Below are 26628 nucleotides of genomic sequence, written 5' to 3'. Positions count from 1 at the left end.
AGAGAGAGAAAAAAGTAAATGTCTAAAAAAAGATGTTCAAATTGACTTTCATATATAAATCTGTGTTTTAGTTGACTTAATTAATATATATTTAAAGGAATTTCCTTGCTGGAAAGTCTGGTTTGAGGTATCTCACACAGAAAATTTAAATGGACCATAGCTTATGTAGATAACATGTGACCTTTGATGTAATTTATCCAGTTATTGCTTTTATTATACGACACGAAAGCACCATTTATTGCTTATATTTAGTAACTTTAGGTAACATAAAAAGGTATTTTAAAAACACTACAGCTATCTTTGACTATATTTAAATATTTGGGCTAATAAAATTACATAATTTCAGCTGATTTGTTGAATTATAGGATGCATCTTACAACTTAATTTAATTTAAACTATTTATCCGAGAAAATGAACATTATCACGCAATACCCCTTGCCAATTTTCATAAGACACAGAAAATATACTAGTTCATTACTTTGTTGGTAATTTATATGTTGGTTCTTCAGAAGGTTTATTTGACTTGACCAAAACTTTCTTAGGCAATATTTCCTCGTTTGGCAATACTTGTTTCCTATAGTCCGATAATTCAGAATTGTCATAGACAGTGAAGTGCAGTAACTTTATATTCTAAAAGGTATATCTAAAAAGGTATATTTTTTTCTTCTATATAATTTTCTATCATGATTCTACTTGATTAGCGAATTCTTAGACTAAATTCCTTGCTATTGAAAAATCTTAGTCTTCATTTTAGGGGATTAGAGTTGGTATAGACATTTTGGAGATTTCAGTTAGCACATCTATTTTTTTCGCATTTATTGACCTGATTTCTGTTAGTATCAGCAAGGATATTCTCTAGGATTAATGCTTGATTAATACATTCGGATTTTTTTGTTCTTGTTTCACGGATTCCAAAACCAGAATTTTAGATAATTGTCTTGTTAATTTGATATGAGTAGTGAAATCAAACTATACATTTTGCTTTTTAGCTAAATGAATTTCAGCCTGTAATTATTCTGGCGATATTATTTGGTTCGATCTTACCTACTCATAGTCTTTAGGAGATTCTGACGTAACATACCATCTTTGGTATGTAAAGTAATTTATATGGTGTTTTCACAGTGACTAGTGGTATCATCGGACAAAACATAGACATACACGGAAATAAAAGTATTTACGTGAGCAGGTTAACGTCATCTGAAGATCCCATGGTTATTTTGACCCACCTACATGACTAATTACTTAGGTTTTATCGATTGTCTGATGTAAATATACAAAAAGTCGGAGGTGAAAAGATGGACCATATAGAAAGAACAAATGTAATGAAATCCTTTTCTATGTAAAGCAAAAATTTTATTAATGCAGCCAGATGAATATTTAAAGTGATCAAAGTAATTGGGAAGAGCTTATTGTAAATGGAGTTAATTTTTATGAAAATATAACTGAAATTATATAGTACCTTGTAAAAAGTGATAAAGAAAAGAGTTGCATCCAAATTACAGGAAGAAATTCCACGAAGACTTTATTTTGTAATATGTTTTATAATATGTTCAAACTGTACTACGTATCTGAAGGACTCTGCTTGTTTTTAAACATAAAATTAAAAAATATTTAAAGCTTTTCATTTAGTTCCATTTTTAAGGAAAATGATGAAGTAATCCATATAATTCTTTTTCCATAAACTTTTTTTGCTATACTTTATTTATGAAAAAAACTGAAATCTGTTAGGAAATTTCTTGATTACTAAAATGCATATGAATTAACCCTGGGAAAGATTTAATTTTCAAACATTAAATAAATTTTTACTATATATTTCCTAATTAAAATTATAGCAAGGGTATAACATCTCAAAATTTAAGGTGTCCACGCATTAACTTTGAAAAAAACCTTCCACCTTTAGGAAAATAATTTGTAGAATCAATTTTTGGTATATGCAAATATTTGGTAAAGAAGCTTTTTGAATTTTGATATGCAAAGTCTTTATACATTAGCTAAGAAAGCATTTTCTTCTTTATAAGAAAAGTGTCTGTAATAGTAGATTAATTATTTCTGCAAATACACTACAGCTAAACAAAAGTTTTAGGGAAATATAAAGTATGGCACTAACCTTTTTAACCTTCGTAAAAAGTCGTTTCGTATTATGTCATTTCTGCAACCACAGAGTTTTATGAAAAGATCGATGGAAAATTAATTAAATGCACATTTTCGAAAATAACATTATTTGACATTCATCATAGTTTGGAAAATGATTAAAAATGCGATTCCACTTTATTAAATATTAAAAACTAGAGAGTGAAGTTAAAATATGAGCTGTAAATGTTACAGTAGAGGTTGCAATGGAATGCATATTAAAATTCAAATGGTATGGCAACTTTATTGAATATTTAATAGTATTAAATTTATTCAGAACTAGCTGGGGGGTGGCGCTTCGCGCCACCCAACACCTAGTTGGTGGGGGCGCTTCGAGGCCCCCCCAAGCCCCTCCGCGCGCGTAAGTCGTTACGCGCCATATTAGTTACGCGCCATTGTAGTTGTGTCCCTTTGTCCCACCTGTGATATATATATATATATATATATATATATATATATATATATATATATATATATATATATATATATATATATATATATTTTTAACTACGTAAAACTTGACAACATTCTTGGCTGTCCCATTGTCTGTGCATATAAATAGATTGTCAGGTTTACCGACTCTTGAATATGCAACATATAATTGTCCATGGGAAAAACAATCTGTATTCAGATCTATACCTCATTATTCTAATGATTGCCCTTGAGCTTTGTTGATGGTGATTGCTAATCGAACATTCCCTGTGTCCCCGTCGTCATTTATATATCCCCCTGTGCCCCTCGGCGTCCCCCTTGTTGTTGTTTCCAAGTGTCCCGGTCGTCATTTGTGTCCCGGTGTCCCAGTCTGTAATTTCTCTTTGAGTGTCGCGGTCGTCATTTATATTCCCTGTGTCCCGGTGTCCCGGTTGTCATTTTTGTCCCAGTTTCATTTGTGTTCCGGTGTCCCGGTCTGTAGTTTCTCTTTGAGTGTCCTGGTCGTCATTTATATTCCCTGTGTCCCGGTCGTCATTTGTGTCCCGGTGCTTTGTTGATGGTGATTGCTAATCGAACATTCCGTGTGTCCCGGTCGCTTTCTCTTTGATTGCCCCGGTAGTCATTTATATTCCCTATGTCCCGGTGTCCCGGTCGTCATTTGTGTCCCGATGTCCCGGTCTGTAATTTCGTCAGTCGACAAACATGACGTCAGTCGACACACAAACATGACGTCACTCGACACACAGACACACAGACAACTTATTTTTATATATATATAGATGTCCCGGTGTCCCGGTCGTCATTTGTGTCCCGATGTCCCGGTCTGTACATGATGTCAGTCAACATGACGTCACTCGACAGACACACAGACAACTTATTTTTATATATATAGATAGACGAACAACTTATGTTTAGCAACGAAAGTGCATATAATAAGTTCAAACACTATACGAGAAGGATTGAAATTAATGGTCAACCAAACAGAAGACAATGAGGTGGAAATTTCAATGAGGTGGAATCATCTATTAAAAATACATGAAATAGTTACAACTCTTCGTTTTTAGCACACCTATAATATAAATTTAATATTTTAGAACATATCCTAGAACTTTAAAGAATTTGCAATATTTATACAAGTGGATTTACATTATCATAGGACAACTTTGAACTTCCTATAGGACACATTTAAAATAACTAGTATTTTCAATACTCTGTCTATTCCACTTGTGTGTTTATGTGGACCTCCCGAAGAACTTATTTTATCATGCACTTCGTGCATGATATTTGCCAAGAACACCCATATTCACAGTGGCGAAAGTGATGTATGGATGAAATTTCAAATGCAATATACAGGTTTCAATATTATTCCATGGCCTATTTATTGCGCTCTATCGAGCTTTTTGTTTCATTATTGTTTACTCAATTGCCATTTGATCTCTACCGATTGTCAAGTGAGGACAACAGTAGTAATAAAAATAGTATTAGTATTAAATTAAAAGCCAGTACTGTTCGTATTGGTCATCGAAAATTACAACTTAAAACAAGCTCCTATATAATATGGGATTTGCTACCGCTTCCCGGGTATCCACCATATGAATAATATAGGGGTAAAGTTCATATGTGACGCAAACAAATATTATATTGAGATTCAGAATGTAATTCTGGGTGTATATTTGCACATTACGGGGGTGGGGTTATATACTCTATAAACATATAGGTTCTAAGAAATTCATGAATTTCTTAGAAAAACTGGAAAAACAAGGAAAGAGCTGGAGATAAAGGTTTTGCCCCTGAAAATGTGTTAAATATAATTATTCTGCCTATTACTGATTAAGAATTGTTTTCTTAGCATATTTCTTTATGTTACAACCCCAGAAGAGAGAATAATGAGGACTTCTTTCCCAAGACAGTGAACCAAAAAAACGCCCTAATTCTGAGGGCCGTCTTCAGCAAATACAATAATAAACAATAAAACACTTGCAATAAAAGCTCTCGGCTATAAATCCACTTTTTTTAAATAGCCTTGGCATCATTACCTCTTAAAGATAAGTTCAGCCACGACTGTGTGATAAAAGCTAACATTTTACAAGCTAAAAAGGTTCATTCATTGAACTAACTGTATTTATTAAAAATTGGAATACTGAACTAGTACTGAACTAGTTTTCAAGGTCACAACATAGAAACTAACCGGATTATCTTTTTACATTGTTCATGATCTGAGCTAGCTACTGCTTTGAATTAAATGTGCTGTTACGAAGTAACTTGCAATCACTGAAATAAGTTTTGCAAATTGGGACTGAAATTTTTTGGAGGACTATTTATTGTGGAATTGGCAAATTGTAGCCCCTATTTGGGAAAGTGCATTGCTCAGTGATACGCAGCAAAGTCTTTTAGGCCGACTTTACACAGGTTGGATTGGAATACACTTGGATGCAATACGGAGGCTCGACTTTCACTTAAAGATAAGTCTTTTTGCTCTGTTTATCGACTTCTAAAAATGAGATACTGTTAATGATGCAGCGTTTCAAGCAGTTTGATGTTGCGCTTGCTAAATTCAAGGACTACCCCATATGGCCCGTGAAAATTATGCAAGTAGGAAAGGATTCGCACGGAAAGCCCACTTATCTGGTCTTTTGTTACGGTAGTTACGATGAATTTAGGTTAATAGATGTGAATCTTCAAGAATACAACCTAAAACGAAAGATTCATCCACGCCTCCTGTCAAAAAAGCAATTGTGAAACTTGATAATACCTCTGAAATTTATGAAACTCTTTCTAAGACTTTTTTAGCCCTGAAAGCAAATGATAAATTAGGGTCTAACTCAGTCAAACAGTTCGTGGTAACGAACTGTAGTAAGGAGCGACCCGGCTCAATAGTAACCGAAACTCTAAAAAATGGAATTTTGATACCAATAGTTACATCAAAAGAATTGCATTTTAATGCTGATTTTAAATATATAAGTTTCATAAATATCAGTTATACCCATCAAAAGTTACGAGCCTGAGAAAATTTGCCTCGTTTTAGAAAATAGGGGAAAACCCCCTTAAAATCATACAATTTTGACGAAAATCACACCAATAGATTCAGCGTATCAGAGAACCTTATTGTAGAAGTTTCAAGCTCCTATCAAGAAAAATGTGGAATTTCACATTTTTTGCCAGAAGACAGATCACGGATACGTGTTTATTTGTTTTTTGTTTGTTTTTTGTTGTTTTTTTTTCCCAGGGGTGATCGTATCGACTCAGTAGTCCTAGAATCTCGTGAGAGGGCTCATTCTAACGGAAATTAAAAGTTATAGTGCCCTTTTCAAGGGACCAAAAAAATTGGAGGGCCCCTAGGCCCCCTCCCACGCTAATGTTTTCCCCAAAGTCAACAGATCAAAATTCCGAGATAGCCATTTTATTAACCATAGTAAAAAACTTAATAACTATGTCTTTAGGGACGACTTACTCCCCCGCAGTGCCGCGGGAGGGGCTGCAAGCTACAAACTTTGACCTGTGTTTACATATGGTAATGGGTACTGGGAAGTGTACTGACGTTTTCAGGGGAATTTTTTGGTTTAGGGGAGAGAGTTAAGGGGTAGGGGTTACGTGGGAGGATATTTCCATGGAGAAACTTCTCATGGGGGAAGAAAATTTCAATGAAGGGGGTAGAGAAATTTCTAGTATTATTTGAAAAAACAAAGACAAAATAAATATGAAAAGCTTTTTCTACTGAAAGTAAAGGAGCAGCATTAAAACTTAAAATGAACAAAAATTCTTACGCATATGAGGGGTTTATCTCCTCGTTATACCTCACTCTTTAAACTAAAGTATTTTTATTAGTTTCAACTATTTATTCTACGGCCTTTGTGATTCAGAGTCATTGTCATTCTTAAGGAATTGGGACAAAATATAAGCTTTAGTGTAAAGAGCGAGGTATCGACGAGGGTTGAACCCCCTTATATACGCAATAAAAACATACGAATATAGAAGTTCGTTACGTAAGTTAATTTGCAAGTTACGTATATTTTTTACCAAAGAAAACGTTTGTAAGAAATTTAAAGTTCTAGTTGCTTTTTTAAGTAATCAAAAAATTGGAGGGCAACTAGGCCTCCTCAGTAAAGAGCGGGGCGTTGAGGAGGAAAAGCCCCTTTCATATACGGAGCAATTTCTGTTCGTTTTAAGTTTTAATGTTGCTCCTTACTTTCATTAAAAAAAACTTGTTTTTTTTATTTAATTTAACAAAAAGCAGGTGAATTTGGGCTTAATGTCAATGCCAGTAAAACCAAAGGAATGGCGACAAGCGACTCGCCTATGAAAATCAAATGCAGTGACAACAAATGCCTTGGCCAATAGGGGTAACCAGCCAATAAGGGCTTTAAGATAGCCATTTTCTTCAACACAGTTGAAAGATCCAGTAATTATGTCTTTGAATATAAGGATCCCTCAAGCCTCAAGGCACGGATTGTAAGAACGGTTGAATTCGGGATGAGAAGTTCTAGTTCTACTTTTGCAATCTTAGAAACAGGTTAGGTTATAAAAATCAAAGTTTCAGAGTCGGGTCTACAGATTAAAATAAGTCCCAGAACAGTACTTTGAAAAACCAACCTCTACTCCTTCTCCTTCTAGAGGGTACGGACCTTCAATTTTTTTTTTATAAAAGTGAAACCTTTCATAACGAATTTTTTCCTTGAATGAAGTATAAGAAATCTATTTTCAGCTTCACAACTTTGCTTAATCTCAATCTATGAGGTTTCAAAGATCTGCAGATGCATTTCCCCAAATTTACGGAAAACCCCATTTATATAGCTTAAAATTCTACTGAAATAACAGGAATTGTAGTTTCAGAACTAAAACTAGAGAGAAAAAAAAAACTGATTTGTGAAAATAGAAAAATTGTGGTTTGTCAAAATTTCAATAGATAAATTTCATCCTGTCAAGAAAGTAAATTTCAACCTGTAAAACAGGCAAATTTCTAAGAATTAGAAATCACAAGAGGGTTAACAATGAATTTCAGCAACACCTTCCCAGTGTGTGTGTTTATCTCTGGTTCCATTACTGAAAGTTTAATTTTCCTAAACTAACCCCTTTCCAAGATAGCAAAAGCAGCTAAACTAAAGTTTTACCCCGTTTTAAGAGCTAGAGTGATTTGCTTGTAACTAGCCCCCCCCCCTCACACTCTAGTTTTTCCAAATGTATCTTATTGAAATTTTGAGGTACACGTTTGATAAAAATTGTATAGAACATTCAAAAATGCTGAATTAGATGGCTATCATAAAAATTCAAAACCGTGACTTAGGAAGGCTACACTCAAACAAGGTATTGACAATGATTTCATTAATCTCCTATCTGAGCTTCATTCAATTTAACTGAAGGTAATTTTCTACTGCCAGAAGTAGTAGGGCAACAAATAAAGCATCAGTGTTCAATTGTAAGTACCCTCGGGTGCAAAAAGATAGGAAGAGATTTTAAAAGAAAACGACTTGTTCAAGCGGATGGCTTTTATTTTTCATTGTTCCTGCCAATAGCCTTGGAACTTGTTAACACTATTCTCTAGATGGCTAAACCACGACGCAAATTGAACTCGTTCCTTGACTGGAGAAGCATTTGAAGATAATTGTGAAAATTTTATTAACAATGAAACAATAATCGATGATGAAAAATTTATTTTGCTTCAAAGTACCCTTCGACGTTTCAACAAGCATAAACCATACCATGAAAGGCTGCTCAAAGCAAATGTCATCGATCAAGTTCAAAATTCTGAAAGCTCTGAAGCTTTAAAAGTACCAAACAAAACAAGATTGAAAGAAATCACAATAGCCTATATTCGACCCGTAATCTCATAATCTCGTCTCTAGACAAGATTGAAAAACATCTCAATAACCTATACAAGTATATTTTACTGGCAATCATTTTTTAGTTGCTTTGTATATGCTGTTCCATTGCGTTTAATGAGAGGTGATGATGTTGTTAGAGCTCTTGAATCTATCTTTGAACAAGATTCTTATAGGAAAATTTTAAAAGATCGGGGTAGTAAATTTGTTAATCAACACGTAAAAAAGATTTTATTGAAATATAATACAATACACTATCATAGTCATAATTCTATAAAGGGAGCGTGGGCTGAACGCTTGATAAGAACAATTCGACTTTTAATATCGATATATTGTACATTGAAAAATACTGCTGTTTTATTTAAGCTTTAGGTAATCTCATGTTGACTTATAATCAACATCCTCATCAATCCTTGTCCAATCATAAGTCACTTGAAGTTCATCACAAGATCAATACACTTGACATTTCTTTTAAACAATATTTCAATGAAAAGGTTGTGAAGAATAAATTTAGTGTTGGTGGTTTAGTTTGAATTATTCGTTCAAGTAGTATTTTTGAAAGGGAATTATTTGTGGTCCATTGAACTTTTTAAGGTGTCAAAAGCCTTAGCCACTAAACCTTTAAAATACGTTCTTCGTAATATGAAAGATGACTAGATTCTAGGGGTTTTAACGAGTATAAAATACAAAAAGTTAAAACACAGGAATGTATCAAATTGAAAAGATGTTAAAGAGCCGTACTCGCAATGGTATGGTAGGAGACATTTGCTTGTTCCTTGACTAGGATACAACTCTGATTTTGATTCTTGGATTGCCGCTGAAGACTTAGACAATGCCTAATAATTTCTATGTGACATTCCTGTCCAATGTCTCTGACAAACTCTATGATGATTTGAACAAGGCAAGAGATTATAGACTAAACTCTCCCCCGCCGTCAAATTCTAGGGAAGGTATGAAGATGCTCTTGTTGATTGTATTCTTAAAAATACATATGATATCCTGAGAAAGGATTTTACATATGATATAAAAGTAAGATCTCATGATTGGCCACTCGTTAAGGAAGAATGAATAGAATCAATGAACTTCGGTAAATATCCATTAATCATATTACCATACAAGGAATATGGTAGTATGACTGATTTGTGTCGTGCTGTCAAGTCAATAGAAGAATCTCCGCTTGTAAAACTGGTGCATTTCACCGTAACAATTCAAAGGAACAGAGGAGAATTTACATTAGATCTCCCATTGAGAACGAAATGATTGAACTCAACGATAATCTGAGAGATAATCTTGGTTTTAAACGGGATATTATCGAGGGTAAAACTGTCGGAAGCATCAGTTGTATGGAACGCGTTATTTTTGTAGACTATCCTCCCGATTTCTAATCACACGTTGGTATATTTCCTTTTGTATTCTATGTTCAGACGTCGAGGGTTGGTAATATCAATGTTCCCCTCTTTTGCGTTTTTGCACGAAAAGGGTAAGTATTTTCCCATTGATAACAGTTATCATTGTGACAATTGGAGCATAGTAAACCTCAAGTGTGGGAATCACAAACTTCTTCAAGACAGGAATTACAGTCTTTAATTTACACTGTTTATCCTCTATGCAACTTACATGAGTTGCATAATCCAAACTTTATATTATACTCATAAATAATAGGATAATTCTCACAGGATGACCAGCTGCTCAATGTATACAATCATTATGGACATGTATAAAATAGTTTAAATCTTGACTATCTCACTACTAAAAAGAAATTGAATCGTAATCAATAAATGGAAAGTCTTCTACGAGCAAGAGGAGTAATCTAGTGACGTCACCAAACTTGTTAAGACAAGATCTTCAACTTATTTATTGTTGCCTTGCAAAATGCCCGTCTAGGTAGTGGTTAGAAGCATAATCACAACATCATTTTGTTTTGTTGCAACTAATATATTAATAAATTGAGTAAATGCATCTGAGAAACGACGTAAAAGTTTCATGTAATTCTACAAACATTTTATTGTTAAGCATTCTTTGAGAAAATATTTTCTTTTGGAGAGATAACTCCAGAAAATCATCATCTAGAATTGCTTTCCCTTGGATTCTTTCAGCCAAAAAACAACTCAATGACAGTACTCTTTAGATTATTTCAAAGAGACAAAACCCAGCTACTGAACTAATCTCCTCCTAGCCTCACATTTTCGCAAGATGTCCAGATCACCGGATGTCCAACAGAATAGCGATCTGATTCAAATTTAGCCTACAGGATATGATTCCAAAGGCTTGCAGCCTTCTTATTACTTTCAGTAGTGATCCCTGTGAGTACAAAGTACCATACAGAAAGGTTGACTCGGGATGGTATCCTCTATTGTCCAGTAGTCTAAGCGTTGTCAAAAATGAAACTGGTTTGGAAGATGTAAGTGGTAAGGTGAAAAATCTCTTACCGCCTGAATGATACATGTAAAGTTAAAATGAAGGACCCACTTGAAATAAAATTTCCGTACAAGGTTATTTATGAAGTTACAGCAGTCAAGGTGATCCTTCTCAACCTTCTAGAAAATGTTCTTTTGGTGGCAATTATCCTCTATGTCTGCTTAATCTTGTGAAGATTCTACGCGAAAAACTTTGGAAGGAATTTCTACCAAACAAATGTGTTTTAGCTGACATTACTAAAATGCTATTGAGAGATGCAATCATTAATGAAATTACACCTTCTTCAGAATGTTTTCAAGCTGATTCTCCCACTTTTACGTCTGTTCCTATTTTTGGGAGGAATATGAGTCAAAAGAGAAAGTCCTTATCTACAAAACAGAAAACACCAACCAAAAAAATATTGGGTCTTTGTATACAGGCTTTGACAAATGTTAGATATAGCCCTAGAAAGGCAAAAGCTAGAAAGCAGCATCTTGCCACAAAGGGTAGTTGTAAAACTTTAACAAAAAAATCTTTGGCATCTTATGAGTTTACATCGTTTTCGGAGGCTTGCCTTTTCAAGCTTATCTCCTTTTCCACAATGAAGACAAGATATGCGACTATTTACGAAGAACCCTGAAAGTAGTGATGGATCAATCTATTCTGGAAGCCTCATAGGGGATGTACAAATAAATCTTCTAGACACTCAAGACACTATTACGTACACCTGGGTACGCAATATTATAGTGCATCTGTAAAGGTATAGTACACCTAAGTCCTAGTGTATATTTTTTCAGGATGAAAGTGTCTGTTACATCATCGGGACTGTTTTTTTCTTTGGTTGTTAATAGGTTTTGTTTCCTTTTGGTTATTACGTAATAGGGCTTGGTGTAATTGGACGGAGCACTCATGGGTGTTACAAATGGCAGCACACACGCGGAATGTTACGTAATGGCAGCACACACGTTGGGTCCTGTGCAATGACGATGAACACGTGGGTTGTTACATAATTCTTTGAGACATTTTTTCTTTAGGATTTCATTTTTCTTCAGGATTTCATTTTCATTCAAGGTATTCTTTCCTCTCAAGGTATATTTTATTCAAGATTTGATCTTCTTTCAAGGCATTTTTTCTTCCAAGTGTTTTTTCCAGGGTCCTTCATAATCAAAGGATTTTTGTCTAAATTAGGATTCGAAAGGGACTCCCCCTCAATGGAATGCGGCACTAGACAGATGGAATTGAGCTCGCGTTACCGTGGAAAATTCTATGAAAGTGTTTTTAAAGTTAATATTCAAAGAATAATTTCTATGTGATAACCTATAACATGTAAGGAGAATCCCCTGTCCTGCCTACTAGAACGATTAAATTCTTCGCCTGTTTCCAACCCTTTTCCACATGAGAGCACACAAGCATCCCAATGCTATTGATTTCTGTTCTATTAGATCCACCTGTCTGTTAAAGTGTCATTAATTTTCTAAGGTTTCTAGACAGGTTAAGTTAGCTATTGAATCAGTGAGAGGTCACATAGCATCGGCTTTAGATAGTTTTTTGCATAAGCGACTACGTATTGAAGTTTTATCCTGGAAGAGGAAATTTAAAGAATGAAGGATTTTGTACATACAAATTTTAATAATAAAAAATATTTACAAGTATTATTAAAACACAAGAAAAACAGTAAAACACAAAAAGGGGGATGGGGGTATAGGGTTATGATTAGAGGTAAATTCAAACCATATTAAGAGGTATTTCTGAGAGGTCATAATGAAAACACATTGACTCTATTTCTCTATTAGACAAACCTGCAGGAAAAATAGACACATTTTTGTATCTGGTTATTTCCGCGTGGTTTTAATGAAAATGCCATCTTTTTTAGAACCAAGACTATCCATAATCTCACCATCCTGACGATATGTGGCTAGCACACTCCCTAGCAACCAATTCCAGAGGGTTAGGCTGTTATTAGAGGTAAATTTAATCCATATTAAGAAATATTTCTGAGAGGTATTAATGAAAATGCCAGGTTCCATTGACACAAAACTATGCACATTTATTCCACCGTGACAATATATGGCTGGTCCATCCCCTAGAAACCAATTTCAGAGGGAGGGATTGTTATTAGAGATAAATTTAAAGCATACTAAGAGTTATTTCTGATAGGTTGTAATGGAAATACTACGTTTCTTTGAGCCAAGGTTATGCAGATTCACGCCACCGTTACAATATTTGGCTAGCCCATCCCCTAGCAAGCAATTCCAGAGGGAAGGAATGTTATTAGAAATAAATTTAAACCATATTAAGAGCTTGTTTGTAATTGATGTTTGTTCCATTAGAATGAATTGTCTCTATTCACTTAGCTTGATGTACCAGTCCTGGTTGGACTTCTTTGAAGTAATGATGCTAGGGATGTTTGGAAAATAGTTTAGTTTTAAAGATTGTATTGTAATGTGAGTTCTTATATATTCGTTTTTCTCTATTTCTTTTGCTGAGGACGGCCCTTGGATATAGGGACAAATATTCATTTAAAATTGCGTTCTAATGTCTTATATAAAAATTTCCCTATTGTTCCACTTGTTGTTTATGATGGAAATGCAGTGTAGTCATTGTCGATATTTGTACCTAGCTTATGGAGAGCAGTTGACCGATGATATCTTTTATTTTATTTGTTTAAGAAAAAAATTCGCTTATACTATCAATCAACAAAATTTTTACAATCTTGCGTGACTAAAAACCTTATTCCTAGGTCTTTAAGTTATAAATTACATTTAAATAACCGGAAAGAAGCGCAATTCACTCACACACTACAATTACAAACCTTAACCTACATTATTTCCTCAGAAAGAAAATTTCTTGAAAATTTCTAATTTGAAAATCTGATTAAGGTTGATTATTCTCTGGTTGTTAGATTGAAAAGGAATTTATTCAGTCTCATTTTTCGCTTGTCTAAGGAACGACTTTATAAGAAGTTGGAAAGTTTGAGGTACGAATCTTCGATGAATTATTGTAATTATACTCCATGTTCACTCCTGGACCCGCTATTGTTAATCTCTCCTCTAGAACTCCATACCCTAAGGGAATCAAAATTCTTGAAAAAGGTCAAAAGTCTTCTTTTCCACCAAAACAAGTTCTTGTGGCAGAAATAGTTTCCTCTCAAGAATCCTCTTTGCACCAACACTGCACATCTATTTCTAACCCAGATGAAGCAAGGTCCGGTTTTAAAAGCACACTTTACTGCAGTCACAGAAAGTTGCGTTTCCTACTAATTAGACGCCAAAAATTTTTCACAATAACAAAATAATGTCTAACCCTACAAAAACCTGTCTATTATAATAAAAAAGCAGGTAAAAGTAATTCACTTGTTGTCGTAGATACGTTAGACTATGACAACACGATTTATTCACACTTAAAAGACCAAATACATAGACTGCCATGACTCACGATCATACAGATAAGTTTGCAAATAAAGTTATAACCGAATTAAAGAATCTAAAAAAATGGTAAAATCACCCCACAATCATATAATAAATTTTACCCCGGTGTAGCTTTCGTCCGAAATTTTACGGTTTACCAAAATTACATAAGCAAGTATACATAAGCAAGTTACATAAGCATAGGGTATTCATAAGCAAGGCCTATGTTTGCATCTACAAAAGCCCCTGCTTCCAATATTGGAAAGTCTTTATGCACATGCTCTATTCCAAACAATCGTCTTAAAAAGTTTAAAATTATAATCAAATTAAAAATTAGTTAAAAAGTAATTCGGTAGATTTAGTAGAGAAATTTAAAAATGCAAGCATTTCAGAAAATACAATAGTAAGTAGTTTTGACACAATTTCTATGTGTACCAATGTTAATGTAGCAATATCAGAGCAATTATTAAAAACGAAATATAAGAAAATTATTATTTGATCGAAGATTCAACAACAGGAATATAGTTTGAGGTTTGCTGTGAATCTCACATATCAGACTGGCTAAACGTATTAGAGACATACTTTTTGGAAACGATTATTCGATTGTCATTTTAATTATAATAAGACTGGCAAGACACTCCCGTAAAATAAAGGGTCCTTTAACAAGCAAAGCTCCCACCAAGCCCTCAAAGTAATTTACCATCCATGTATTCAAACAGTTACTGAAATTAAAAAAAAAAGTTTGTACACAAAATAATTTTCATGTAGTATTTACCAATAATTTTTAAATAATGAGCTTCCTAAACTCTGGTAAAGATATAATCCCAATTACTAGCCAAAGAGGGATTTATAAAATACCATGTGACTCTGGCAACTACAATGTTAGTAGAGCCCATCAAAATTAAAAAAAAAACACCTAAAATGGCAAAATGATGATATAACTAAATTCATAAATTCTAGTAGTACAATTAATTCTTTTGATTCTGCTTTAAGCAGTCATATCCTTGATAATACTAGTTATAAAATATTTCTTGGAGAAACTTCCCTGATTAGTAATGATTTAGGCATAAAACAGGCTGTTCGAGAGGCAATTGAAATTAGAATCAAAATAAATAGTCAAGCTTCTTTAAATATAGATTTGGGGGAATATTGACTTAATGCCGACTTGACTTGAAACTTTTTGCCAAATTGACTTGAGCCGTCCTGGCCGAGTGGGTTGGTGCGCTGGATTCGGGATCCCTTGTCTGAGAGGACGCGGGTTCGAATCCCAGTGTACCAAATTCTTCAGTTTGGGACGGGGGTCAGTGGCGTGACTCTGTAAGCTTAGCCAGAGTCGACCCAGCTCTAAATGGGTACCTAGAGAAATCTGGGGAAGGTAAACAGGAAGGGTGTGCGAAAGCACAGGATGGCTGACCCCTAACCCCTCATTGCACTTCCTGGCTGAAGGGCCAAGAAACGGAGATCAGCACCGCCGGTACGGACTGTAAAGTCTAATGACGTATCCTTTACCTTTTTTTTTGACTTAATACCTTATATAAAAGTTTTTTTTTAATTAAAAATCCTGACTTAGAACGGGATATTCCAGACTTAAAACTTAGAACGGGGCCACAATTAGTGGTAAGGAAAGATTTAAAGGGAGGTGGGTAGTACATTTTGAGAATGTGCTTAAGTGAGATAGAGCTGCAGGAAAAAATATAGAGAAAAATGGTTGTGAGGGAAGATTTATTTTGCGAGGAAGAATTAGTAACAGTGCTAAAAACATTGAAAATAATAAGGCTCCTGGTGATGATAGTGTGGCAAATGAGATCCTTAAACGTGGTGGCTCTGAGGTTAGAAATAAGTTACTGAAGGTCATGAATATGTTTTTGAAAAAAGGGAAATACCTAATGATTTTAGGAAAAGCCTTAATAAAACCACTCTATAAGAAATGTGATAAGAGTGAGTGTGGTAAATATCAAGACATTAGTCTTATCTATATAGGTAGCAGATTACTTAGCAAAATGATACTTTCTAGATTAAGGGAGGAGAGCAGATTGGTTTCGTATTAAATCAGAAGTTAAGCAGGGCAGTGTATTATCCCCCTTTATATAGATCATTTTGATGGACTTTGTCTTAAAGAACACAAGAAAGGCAATGGTAGACCATGGAATCAAATGGGTAAGAAAAAACTCTTGGAATAAATTATGGCTATGACTTAAGCATCCTAGATAAAAGTGTGATCAAAGTTAATGAACTTTTAGCAGAGTTCAAGGTGCTAAAATAGATTTGAAAATTAATGTTAATAAGTGAAGATGAAAGTGTGATGTTGTATAAAGAAAAGATTGATCTGGTGGACAGTTTCACCTACCTGGGTAGTATTATTAGTATAGACGGTGGAAGCAGTAAAGTTGTTCAATATAGAATAGTCAAGGCTCAGGATGTTAATCGCAATTAAAATAAAGTTTGGAAGATTAGAAAGATAGGTCTGCAAACCAAGATCAGAATATTAGAAGTTACATCGATGACAGTTGTCAAATATGGCTTTGAAGCATGGGCACTCTGAAAAGCGGATGAACATTTGCTGGAGATTCTCTAAAGAAATTGCCTATGGATTGTTCTGGGTACCCAGCTGACCGACAAATTTTCAAACAGTAGAATGTACGAAAAGCGGTGTTCAATCCCACTTCCTATAGCTATAATGAGATAAAGTTTGAAGTGTCTAGGGTACGTTCTGTGGCTGAAGGATGACCGATGGCTGAAAATTGTCCTTTTCACCCAACCGTATAGGGCTAAATGGAATGAAGCTTGTCCGAAGCTAGAGTGGGAGTATGTCATAAAGAAGGAATTAAAGGAAAAGAAAACTTCCTGTGAGGATGTAAAAAGGGAGGAATTGAATAGTTGGGGATGTAAGAGGAGCATGTGTAGCTGTGTCGGCCTCAGATGGCTTGGTACTTTGGTGAGATGTTAGTAGTAGTAGTAGTAGAAAAGTTTTCTTTCTGTTTGCTCTGACAATAGCGGGAAAGTAGAGCATTTTGAAATATCTGTTTAAGGACTATTTTTAAAGCTAATTCTTATATAAGTGCTTTTATTCAAATTGCTCTTCTTTACACTATTGTAAAGTACCCTGAACCACAAATAATTTTACTTTTTTCTGCTATTCCGAGAACTGATTGGCTTTGAGACGCTTCAACTGTACTATTAAAAGATACATGGTAGAAAACTTTGAACAATAGGTTTGCAACCCCCTCTCTTGAATAACCACCCTTACTTCCTCTTAGTAAGAGAAAGCTAAAAAGAATATTTTTAAAAATAAGTTGCAATGAAAATCGTCTAAATTTTATTGAGGAATATTACTTATTATTTATATTTATCTTATTTTTGAATATCACTCCAAAGAAAGTTCGAAAAACACCTTTAAAGGCTAAAGAGTCCGTTTGTTTTCCATTTTGTTTACCTGTATTGATATGGCACTGAAAAATTTTAGAAAAGTGTTTCGGAGGTCATCTAAAAGGTAATGCTTTCATGCCGTATTTTTCATATGTATTTTTTTCTTCTTTTTTTTTTATAACACCGTAGTAATTTGTCAAATAGCACAAGTAAATAGGGATTATATGTCTTTTCTGAAGTGGAATGATCAGAAGGTATTCACAGTGTAGCCTTGGAATTTCCATTGTTACAAACCTACAATTGGATTTTTACAATCCCCCTCTTGAGCACTGCTCTTACCGGTCCGGTCCGTAAGTGATATAGTTTCAAAGGATATACAAAGTAAAAAATTGATTGAAATTCATAGCTTCTTCAGGGAGGATCAATGCTATTTATGTATACTATTGCAGTAAAAGTTAATTATGAAAAAAAACTGTCGCAATTTCGAGAAAGAGCTTGTAACACGGACATGTTTGTTTTATTTCTCCTGCGTTAGAGTGGCATTACAGCACAGATAATTGTTAAATCAGCAACCGATCAGTTTTTCAATTAGGTTTCTTATACAGGAATTTTCCGCAAACTAGGCTTTTACCTATCAGGAAGTTTTTACAACTGAGGTTTTATTTGATAGGAAGTTTCCAAAATTAGGATTTTACTTGACATGAAGTTTCCACAATTAGGATTTCATTTGAGAGGCAGTTTTCATATTAGGTTTTACTTGACAGGACGATTTCAAAATTAGTTTTTTACTTGACAGGAGATTCTCACAATTAGGATTTCATTTGAGAGAAAGTTTTAAAAAGTATGGTTTTAATTGAAAGTAAGTTTTCACAATTAGGGTTTTATTTCCTTCGCCCATAAATGTGTGCATTGATTGGTTGCTCGCTTTGACGTGAATGAACCTGCTTTGCCGGAATGCCTAAATGACGAAAACTAATGATTCAATATTCAAAACTATTATTAAGATAGTAACTGCTATCGAATTTTAATTCGAAATTAAATCGAATACAAAATCGAAAATTAAATTCGATATGCTATCGAATATTAAATCGAAGTTTAATTTTTTTTCGGAATTTCTCGAGTCCGTAAAATTTGAATTTTTTTTTTCATACCTGTAAAAAAAACTTATTTTTTATTTTTACTTTTGAGTATTCTCAGACTAGAGACTACATTGTATTAAAATTTCAATTTTATCAAAGAAAAAAAATTCACTTCAAGAGAGTGGACCTGTAATGTTTGAAAAGTCTGAAAGAAATCCAGAAACGAGGACGAGACTAAGATTTTGGAAATATATAAATATAGAGAAATACCACGAGTAGATTTATTTTAAATCCTTCTTTAGATATATGTTGCATCAGCTCTGAAGCAGTTATTTTGTTCACTTTAAGCTTCAGCTTTTCTCTTTTCTTTCATAAGGAAAAACTTAGATTTTTAAAATTAATCTCAGTCAATTTCAACTGTCAGGAAATCTAACATTAAATCAAGTCGCTTTATAGACAAATAAGTATTTTGATATGCTGAAAAATCCAAATAAACCCGGAATTCGGTAAATAAACATGCGGCAAAAAGTAGATAAGATTTTGAAATTAAGTAATGTTTGCCCAAACTTGAAAGAGATTTGGAAATCTTAGCTGTCAATCACTGGATATGCAAACATCAGAATTTTACACTAATGATGAGACACATGGTGGATGGTGATCTTTACTTTTAACATCAATAACGGCACTCCTATACACCCTAGTATCTTGTATTGATCCTGCTAGTCTTCTGTTTACAATAACATAATCAATAAGGTTTGCTGTCTTACCATCACGTGAATACCATGTCAACTTATGGGCCATTTTGTGACCAAAGACAGCAACTAGGAATATTAGTGAAAAAGCTTTAGGTTTAATAGAGAGTAGAAGGGGTTTGTATAAGAATTATCTGAGCGATAGGTCGTATGAAAACAAAAGGAATGTAAAGAAAGTGGAGAAAGCATTAAAATATGAACTAAGGAGATGTGAAATGGAGGCGATGGATAAAATTGCTGAGGATCTGGAAGATGCGGCTAGACGGCATAATAGTAAAATATTATACTGGCATGTTAATAAATTGAAAGGGAGTAGCCGATCCGGACTAGTCCCAGTTAAAGATAGAAATGGGGCCACAATTAGTGATAAGGAAAAAGTTAAAGAAAGATGGGTGGAACATTTTGAGAATGTGCTAAACCGAGATACAGTTGCAGGAAAAGATATAGATGAAAATGAAAAAGTTTGTGATACCTTGGATGTGAAGGAAGATTTGTTTAGTGAGGAAGAATTAGCGACAGTACTAGAAGGATTAAAAAATAATAAGAACCCAGGTGCTGATAGTATGATTAATGAGTTCCTTAAATATGGTGGCTCTGAGGTTAGGAATAAGCTACTGAAGATTATGAACATGATTTTTGAAAAAGGGGAAGTACCCAATGATTTTAGGAAAACCTTAATTAAACCACAGTATAAGAAAGGTGACAAGAGTGAATGTCGGAATTATCGAGGCATTAGTCTGGTCTCTGTAGGTAGCAAATTACTGAGTAATATGATACTTTTTAGACTGAGACATGCTGTAGACAAAGTTTTAAGGGAAGAACAATGCGGTTTTAGAAAAGGTAGAGGATGTGTCGACCATGTTTTCACTCTTAGGTTAATAATTGAGAAGTCCCTTCGTTGTCAAACACCTTTGGTCCTTAGTTTTATCGATTATGAGCAAGCTTTCGATTCTGTTGATAGAACAGCGTTAACAAAAGTCTTATCGTTATATGGTATACCAGAAAAAAACATTAAAGTGATTTGCGCTATGTACGAGAATAATACTGCTGCGGTTAAGGTAGGAAATGAGGTTAGCAACTGGTTTTGTATTAAATCAGGAGTTAAGCAGGGTTGTGTTCTATCCCCCTTTATATGGATCATTTTGATGGACTTCGTCTTAAGGAGCACAGGAAAGGCAATTGGAGACCATGGAATCAAATGGGGAGGAAGGACGCTCCTGGACTTAGATTATGCTGATGATTTAAGCATATTAGATGAAAGTGTGAGCAAAATGAATGAATTTTTGGAGGTTTTACGAGTTCAGGGTGCTAAAATAGGCTTGAAAATTAATGTTAAGAAGACTAAGTCACTAAGGTTAGGAATAAGTGAAGATGAACAGGTGGCCTTAGGTAACGAAAAGATTGATCAGGTTGGGAGCTTCAGTTACCTTGGTAGTATTATTAGTAAAGATGGTGGGAGCAGTGAAGATGTTAAAAGTAGAATAGCTAAAGCTCAGGGTGTTTTTTCACAGTTAAAAAAAGTTTGGAAGAATAGAAAGATAAGCCTACAAACCAAGATTAGAATATTGGAAGCTACAGTGATGACAGTGGTCAAATATGGCTCTGAAGCATGGACACTCCGAAAAGCAGATGAAAATTTACTAGATGTTTTCCAGAGAAATTGCCTACGGATTGTTCTGGGTACCCGGCTGACTGACCGTATTTCAAACAGTAGGTTGTACGAAAAGTGTGGTTCAATCCCGCTTTCTGGGGCTATAATGAAAGAAAGGTTGAGATGGCTAGGCCACGTTCTACGGATGAAGGATGACAGATTACCGAAGATTGTCCTTTTTGGCCAACCGTCTGGGGCTACACGGAAGCCCCTTGTCTGGGTTGGGAGGATGTCATAAGTAGGGATTTAAAGGAAATGGGAACTTCCTGGGAGGGTGTAAAGAGGGAGGCTTTAAATAGATTAGGTTGGAGGAGGAGCGTGCGTAGCTGTGTTGGCCTCAGGCGGCTTGGTGCTGCAGTGAGTTATTAGTAGTAGTAGTAGTAGATGAGACACATCAGAAGGTCATAGCTATAGAGCGATAAGATCCGTCAAATTCTCCTTGCAACTCAAGTAGTCGTACCTGAATCAATTTTCATCCTTTCATCAACAATAATTCTCTTTTCCTTTTCAATATAAAACTTTTTTTAATGGAACATATTCAACATCACTAATCAGACAAAGCGTTGGAAAATACAGGAATAATACAGTATATTAGACTATGGGACATTAGAAATACAGGAATATTAGAAAACAGATTTTAGTTGCACTACTCACTGAATAGCAGTGGCTCCGTTAAATGTTTCAGTCTTACATTTAATTTGATACTTGTATGATATAACCCCTACCACTCAAGTTGTTCATGCTATGACACACGGTAGTGATTATATCATACAAGTAGCTTCCATTTTTTGCCTAATTTTGTTTTAATTTTGTAACTAGCTAAGAACGTGTCAAGAGACAAGCATTAAAAAAGAAAAAAGTCATAGCTTTCATTGTTCAGTAAGGACAAGGAGATTTTTTCATAAATTTCCTTCATTTCACCATGGGTAAAGGAGTAACGAAGCGACAAATTTATGTTCCATCATTACTTGTAACAGGTAGCCTGTTTTCTTTTAAGAGTGGAAAATAGCAGGAATATGCCACCACCTTCTCCAGAGCATAAGGATTTACAAGTATGTTTGGTTGAAATATGGCCACTGTGCTTAAGAGTTACGAAATTAGGTTACGTTAATGATTATATGGACTGGTTCGACCCAACGGTTAACAATACAACACCAATTCGAAGTAAGGTTGACTTTTAGGGACCTCGTGTAAACGCTTAGAACAAATCTATTTGGACAATCTGATACTAAATCTCAAAAGTGGTATCTTCCAACCTCTTCAAATTATTACCTTTTATTAGAGTGGACTATAACTAAAACGAAAGAGAAATGTATTAACGGATGAAACTATTAAGTAAGACTGCAACTGTTGAAAATAGCTCATTTATTCAAAAACCTAAAACGGACAATTTTCGTTTGATTTAATTATAGACAGAGAGGCAATTAGTTTGATCATAATAACTACATATGCTGGCGGCCTTCCAATAACGGTATGGGCTGTATTTTGAATAAAAAATTTCAGACTGACACAGCACCTTGCTGAAAAATTAAGCCCAATAGAGTCCAATTTACTACCACTGCATTGTTCAAACAATTTCTGCTTTTACTACTCAATATCGCCTTGCGTTGCTTGGAGTTCTATATAATGGTCAATTAACTGTGTTTGTTGCCAAATTTTTAATTTTATAGTTCTTCATTACATCCTTTTACCGCCGATTACACCCCAATCGCTTCAACAAACATCAAACAATCTAATTTTGAAAGTGTTCCGCCGCTACTTGCCGTTTTGTATCGTAAAAGCAAAATTTTGGACCTGATTCCTGATGAACACTAGCCCCCACAGTTATTTGAGTCCCACAGTTAATTGAAGGATACATTTAAGTTTTGTGCTTTTGCATACACAAATCCCTTGACATTGCGAAACACAAGAGAGTGTGATTCAAGTCGCACATGAATAAGAACCTTTCGGTTTTGCATAAAGCCACAAGTATTCACCAAGCTACCATCCCTTCTTTAACAGATTTAAACAGACCCTTTAACAAATCAAAACGTCAAGTTTCAGCTCAATTGGTATATTTTCTTAAGAAGGGACAAACAACAAAATGAAGCACTTCAAGCATCGATTAATTCTACAAAAAGAAATTCTGATCGTGATTGCAGCCATAGCTGTATTCTAGTGAAGAGTAAACTACAGCCCTTTGGGACAAAATTTTTTAAATAAACTTTAAAAAACCAGTAAAGTAATAAAACAAATTGCAAGTCGTGGCTGGCTCAGAAATAGTGAGTACTATTTTAATTAGTCTTAATAGTAAAATATGTCTTTTGACAAACTTTCAAGCGTTTTGAAAAAAAATGCATGAAGGCTGAGGTTCAAAGAAAATTGCATAGAAATTAAACAGAATGCACGCCATTGAATTCATCATTGTCTGAAACTCTATACAGAGTTCTTACAGTCCTTGTCAGTAGGGGATATTTAAGGCTTTTTTAAAAAATTTTAAAGACTATTAATAATTGAAAACCTGCTTTTCTCCTGAATTTCAACAATGGCTCTCATTTTCAAATCAGTTTCCATTTGGAGATTTTTTCTTACTAGGTAGTTTCTTAGTAAAAATTGTTTTAAGTTTTCGGTTAACAGGTTATTTTGTTCTTTACTAGGTTCCAATCTTACCTGAGGTGGCAATCCAGCGACAATGGCATAAGCTATGCCTTGAGGCACGAGTGTGAGACCAACAGATAATCCAGCGATGAAATCAGGCACAATATAGCTTAGTTTATATTCTTTAACCCATCTCAGGATAGGAAGCCGTTTGTATAGCGTTTTCTTGCGAAATATTTGTTTTGACAGTCGTTTATAGTACGGCTCTTTCGGAACATCTGGGAATTTCTCTTCGGGAATCTAAGTAATAAAATATATGAAATCCTACATAAATCTATATTTGAACAGATTACAATGTCTTCCTGTGGACAAAATAAGGGAAGGAGACGAAATTAGTAAAAATTCTTAGAACGATTGCATATTTCTCTTCAGAATCCAAAGCACATGAAAACCTCTAATCGACAAGTTATGATGATTCAATTTACAAGCCGCTCAAATTGTTTTTTTTTTTTTTTTTTTTTTTTTTTTTTGGTCGTTTGACTTACTTACGGTAAGAAAAAAAATAAAACAAATTACGATATTTTCATACAGCAAATTAATTCTCTTATGAAATATTGTTATTTTCTTTTTTAAATTTTCCTCAAATTAACCTTATTAGTTTGTAGTATTTGGAGAACTTCTTTTCAAACAGTCCGTGGTAACAAAGTGTAAGTAAGGAGCGACCAGGCTCAATAGTAACTGAAGCTCCAAAACACGGAATTTGAATGCTAATATATACATCAGAAGTATCAAATTTTAATGCTGATTTTAAATATATAAATTTCATCAAGTTTAGTCTTACGCATAAAAAGTTACGAGCCTGAGAAAATTTGCCTTATTTTCGTAAAAAGGGGAAAACACCCCAAAAAGTCATAGAATCTTCATCACAATTACACCATCAGATTCACCTTATCAGAAACCCTGCTGTAAAGGTTTTAAGCTCCTATCTCCAAAAACGTGGAATTTTTTATTTTTAGTCAGAAGAAAGATCACGGATGCGTGTTTATTTGTTGATATGTTTTTTTTTCCTGTTGTGATAGCATCGACCCAGTAGTCCTAGAATGTTGCGAGATGGCTCATTCAAACGGAAACTAAAAGTTTTAGTGCCCTTTTTAAGTGACCAAAAAAATTGCAGGGCAACTAGTCCGACGCTCATTTTTTCCTTAAGTCACCAGATCAAAATTTTGAGATAGCAATTTTGTTCAGAATAGTCGAAAAATATAATAACTTTGTCTTTGATGACGACTTAATCCCCCAAGGAAAGGGCTGCAAGTTATGAACTTTGCTCATTTAGCATTGGTTATTGGGAAGTATACAGACGTTTCTAGGGCGATTTTTCTGGTGTCGGGGGGGGGGGAGGGGGTCGGATTCAGGGGTTTCGTGGATGTATCCTTCCATGGAGGAATTTATCTTTGGGGAAGAATTTTTCGATCGATGGAATTTTGGATATTGCTGGATTTTCCAGCATTATTTAAAAAAAAACAAAACAAAAAAAAAACAATGAGAAATTAAGTACAAAACCGTTTTTTCAACTGAAAGTAAGGAGCAACATTATAAATTAAAACGAACAGAAACTATTACGTATATAATCCGGCTCGTCCCCTGCTCAATACCTTGCTCTTTACGCTAAAGTATTTTTAGTAATTTCAAAAGAGCTATTCACTCTAATGAAACGGTCTTTGTGATTCAGGGGTCCTTCTTAAAGAATTAGAACAAAGTCTGAAATTTAGTGTAAAGAGCGAGGAATTGACGAGGGGGCAAACCCCCTCATGTACGTAATAAAAATATACAAATATAGAAGTTCCTTAAGCAAGTTAACTCGTAAGTTACATATATTTATTACTAATAAAAAAGTTCGTAAATAAAGTTTGAGGTCCTATTATGGGAAAGTCTTACGGGGAAGTAATTCTGTAAGAAAAAAATACGGAAAAAATTAAACTTAACTTTAAAATTTAAATTAAATTTAAAAATTAAAATTTAAACTTAGGTTATGGGAAAACTATACGAGACTATATGAAAAAATCATGAAAACTGACAAACACCTTGTCTCGTGAGTCGATTGTTATAGCATTCGTTTTGAGCCGCAGTAAATTTCCCTTTAAAAGCAAAGCCAAAAACGTTAAACAAAAGAAAATTTAATATTTGATGAGTGTAGAAAAAGTAGATAAGGAAGATGCTTGTCCAAATTTGTACCTAAACCTGCCTGTAACCGCAATTTCTAATTCATTTTCTTAAGGTTTTCAGAAAAAAAATTTCTTAATGAAAAAGGAAGAGCCGTATAAAACCTAGGATGAGTGGAAAAACGATTATGCCATGACTCGAATTCAAACAAACAGAAATCACTATCAGTAAATAAATGAAACGTAATAAGGAAAAGAAGTCAAAATTAATAACAAATTCCAATTTAACACAAAAATGAATTGTCAAAAACAGGAAAACTGCTACCTCTCCCCGAACCTTTTAATGTCAAAAGTCTATTTGTATCCGAAAAAACATTTGTATTTTTAGCAGACTATTTATGTTTTTAATATCATTAACAGCAACCAAAAAAAATCATAAGGCCAATCAAGGCTTACAAAAAAACAAAAAACTGGCACCCCACCCCTCCATCTCAAATCCTCTAAACAACCTTAGTGTCATGTGTGTTTGATTTAAAACAGTTTTATCGTTAACAATGTCTGGTATTTGGTTGCCAAAACATTGACACAAGAAAGAAAATCCCCTTATTAATAATAATTACTAGAAAGCACTAATAGAACTAGTTTGTTTGTTTAATATTTAATCGTATTTACTCTTGAAATTTTGCAAAATTTTTGATTTTTGAATATCACACTACTAAAAAAGAATATGTTTAAAACATATTTTGTTCTAAATAAGGCAAAAATGATGACGGTCCAGCTCAATATCTATTGTTTTCGCCTTAGATATAACTATTTACTGTAATTACTTTTAATTTAGGTTTGACTGGTCGTATGAGCTTAT

The 26628-nt window shown here is 34.2% G+C and overlaps 1 protein-coding gene across 3 annotated transcripts in view; it reads right to left on the bottom strand.

The window, feature by feature from the left end:
* Positions 1-26628, bottom strand: part of LOC136025329 (sodium-independent sulfate anion transporter-like) — a 91508-nt gene that overhangs the window by 57113 nt on the left and 7767 nt on the right. For 2 of the 3 annotated variants that reach the window (XM_065701242.1, XM_065701243.1), the window contains exon 2: positions 23680-23907. In XM_065701242.1, the coding sequence (XP_065557314.1) occupies positions 23680-23907 (228 nt within the window). Of the gene's footprint in view, positions 1-10052; positions 10073-23679; positions 23908-26628 lie in introns of those variants that run through there. The other variant, XM_065701244.1, reaches the window with a different exon arrangement.

Source organism: Artemia franciscana, chromosome 3 (genome assembly GCF_032884065.1).
Source record: "Artemia franciscana chromosome 3, ASM3288406v1, whole genome shotgun sequence".
In the NCBI taxonomy this organism is placed as follows: domain Eukaryota; kingdom Metazoa; phylum Arthropoda; class Branchiopoda; order Anostraca; family Artemiidae; genus Artemia; species Artemia franciscana.
The sequence above is the reverse complement of the archived record's forward strand: the minus strand, read 5'-3'. Positions and strand labels throughout refer to the sequence as shown.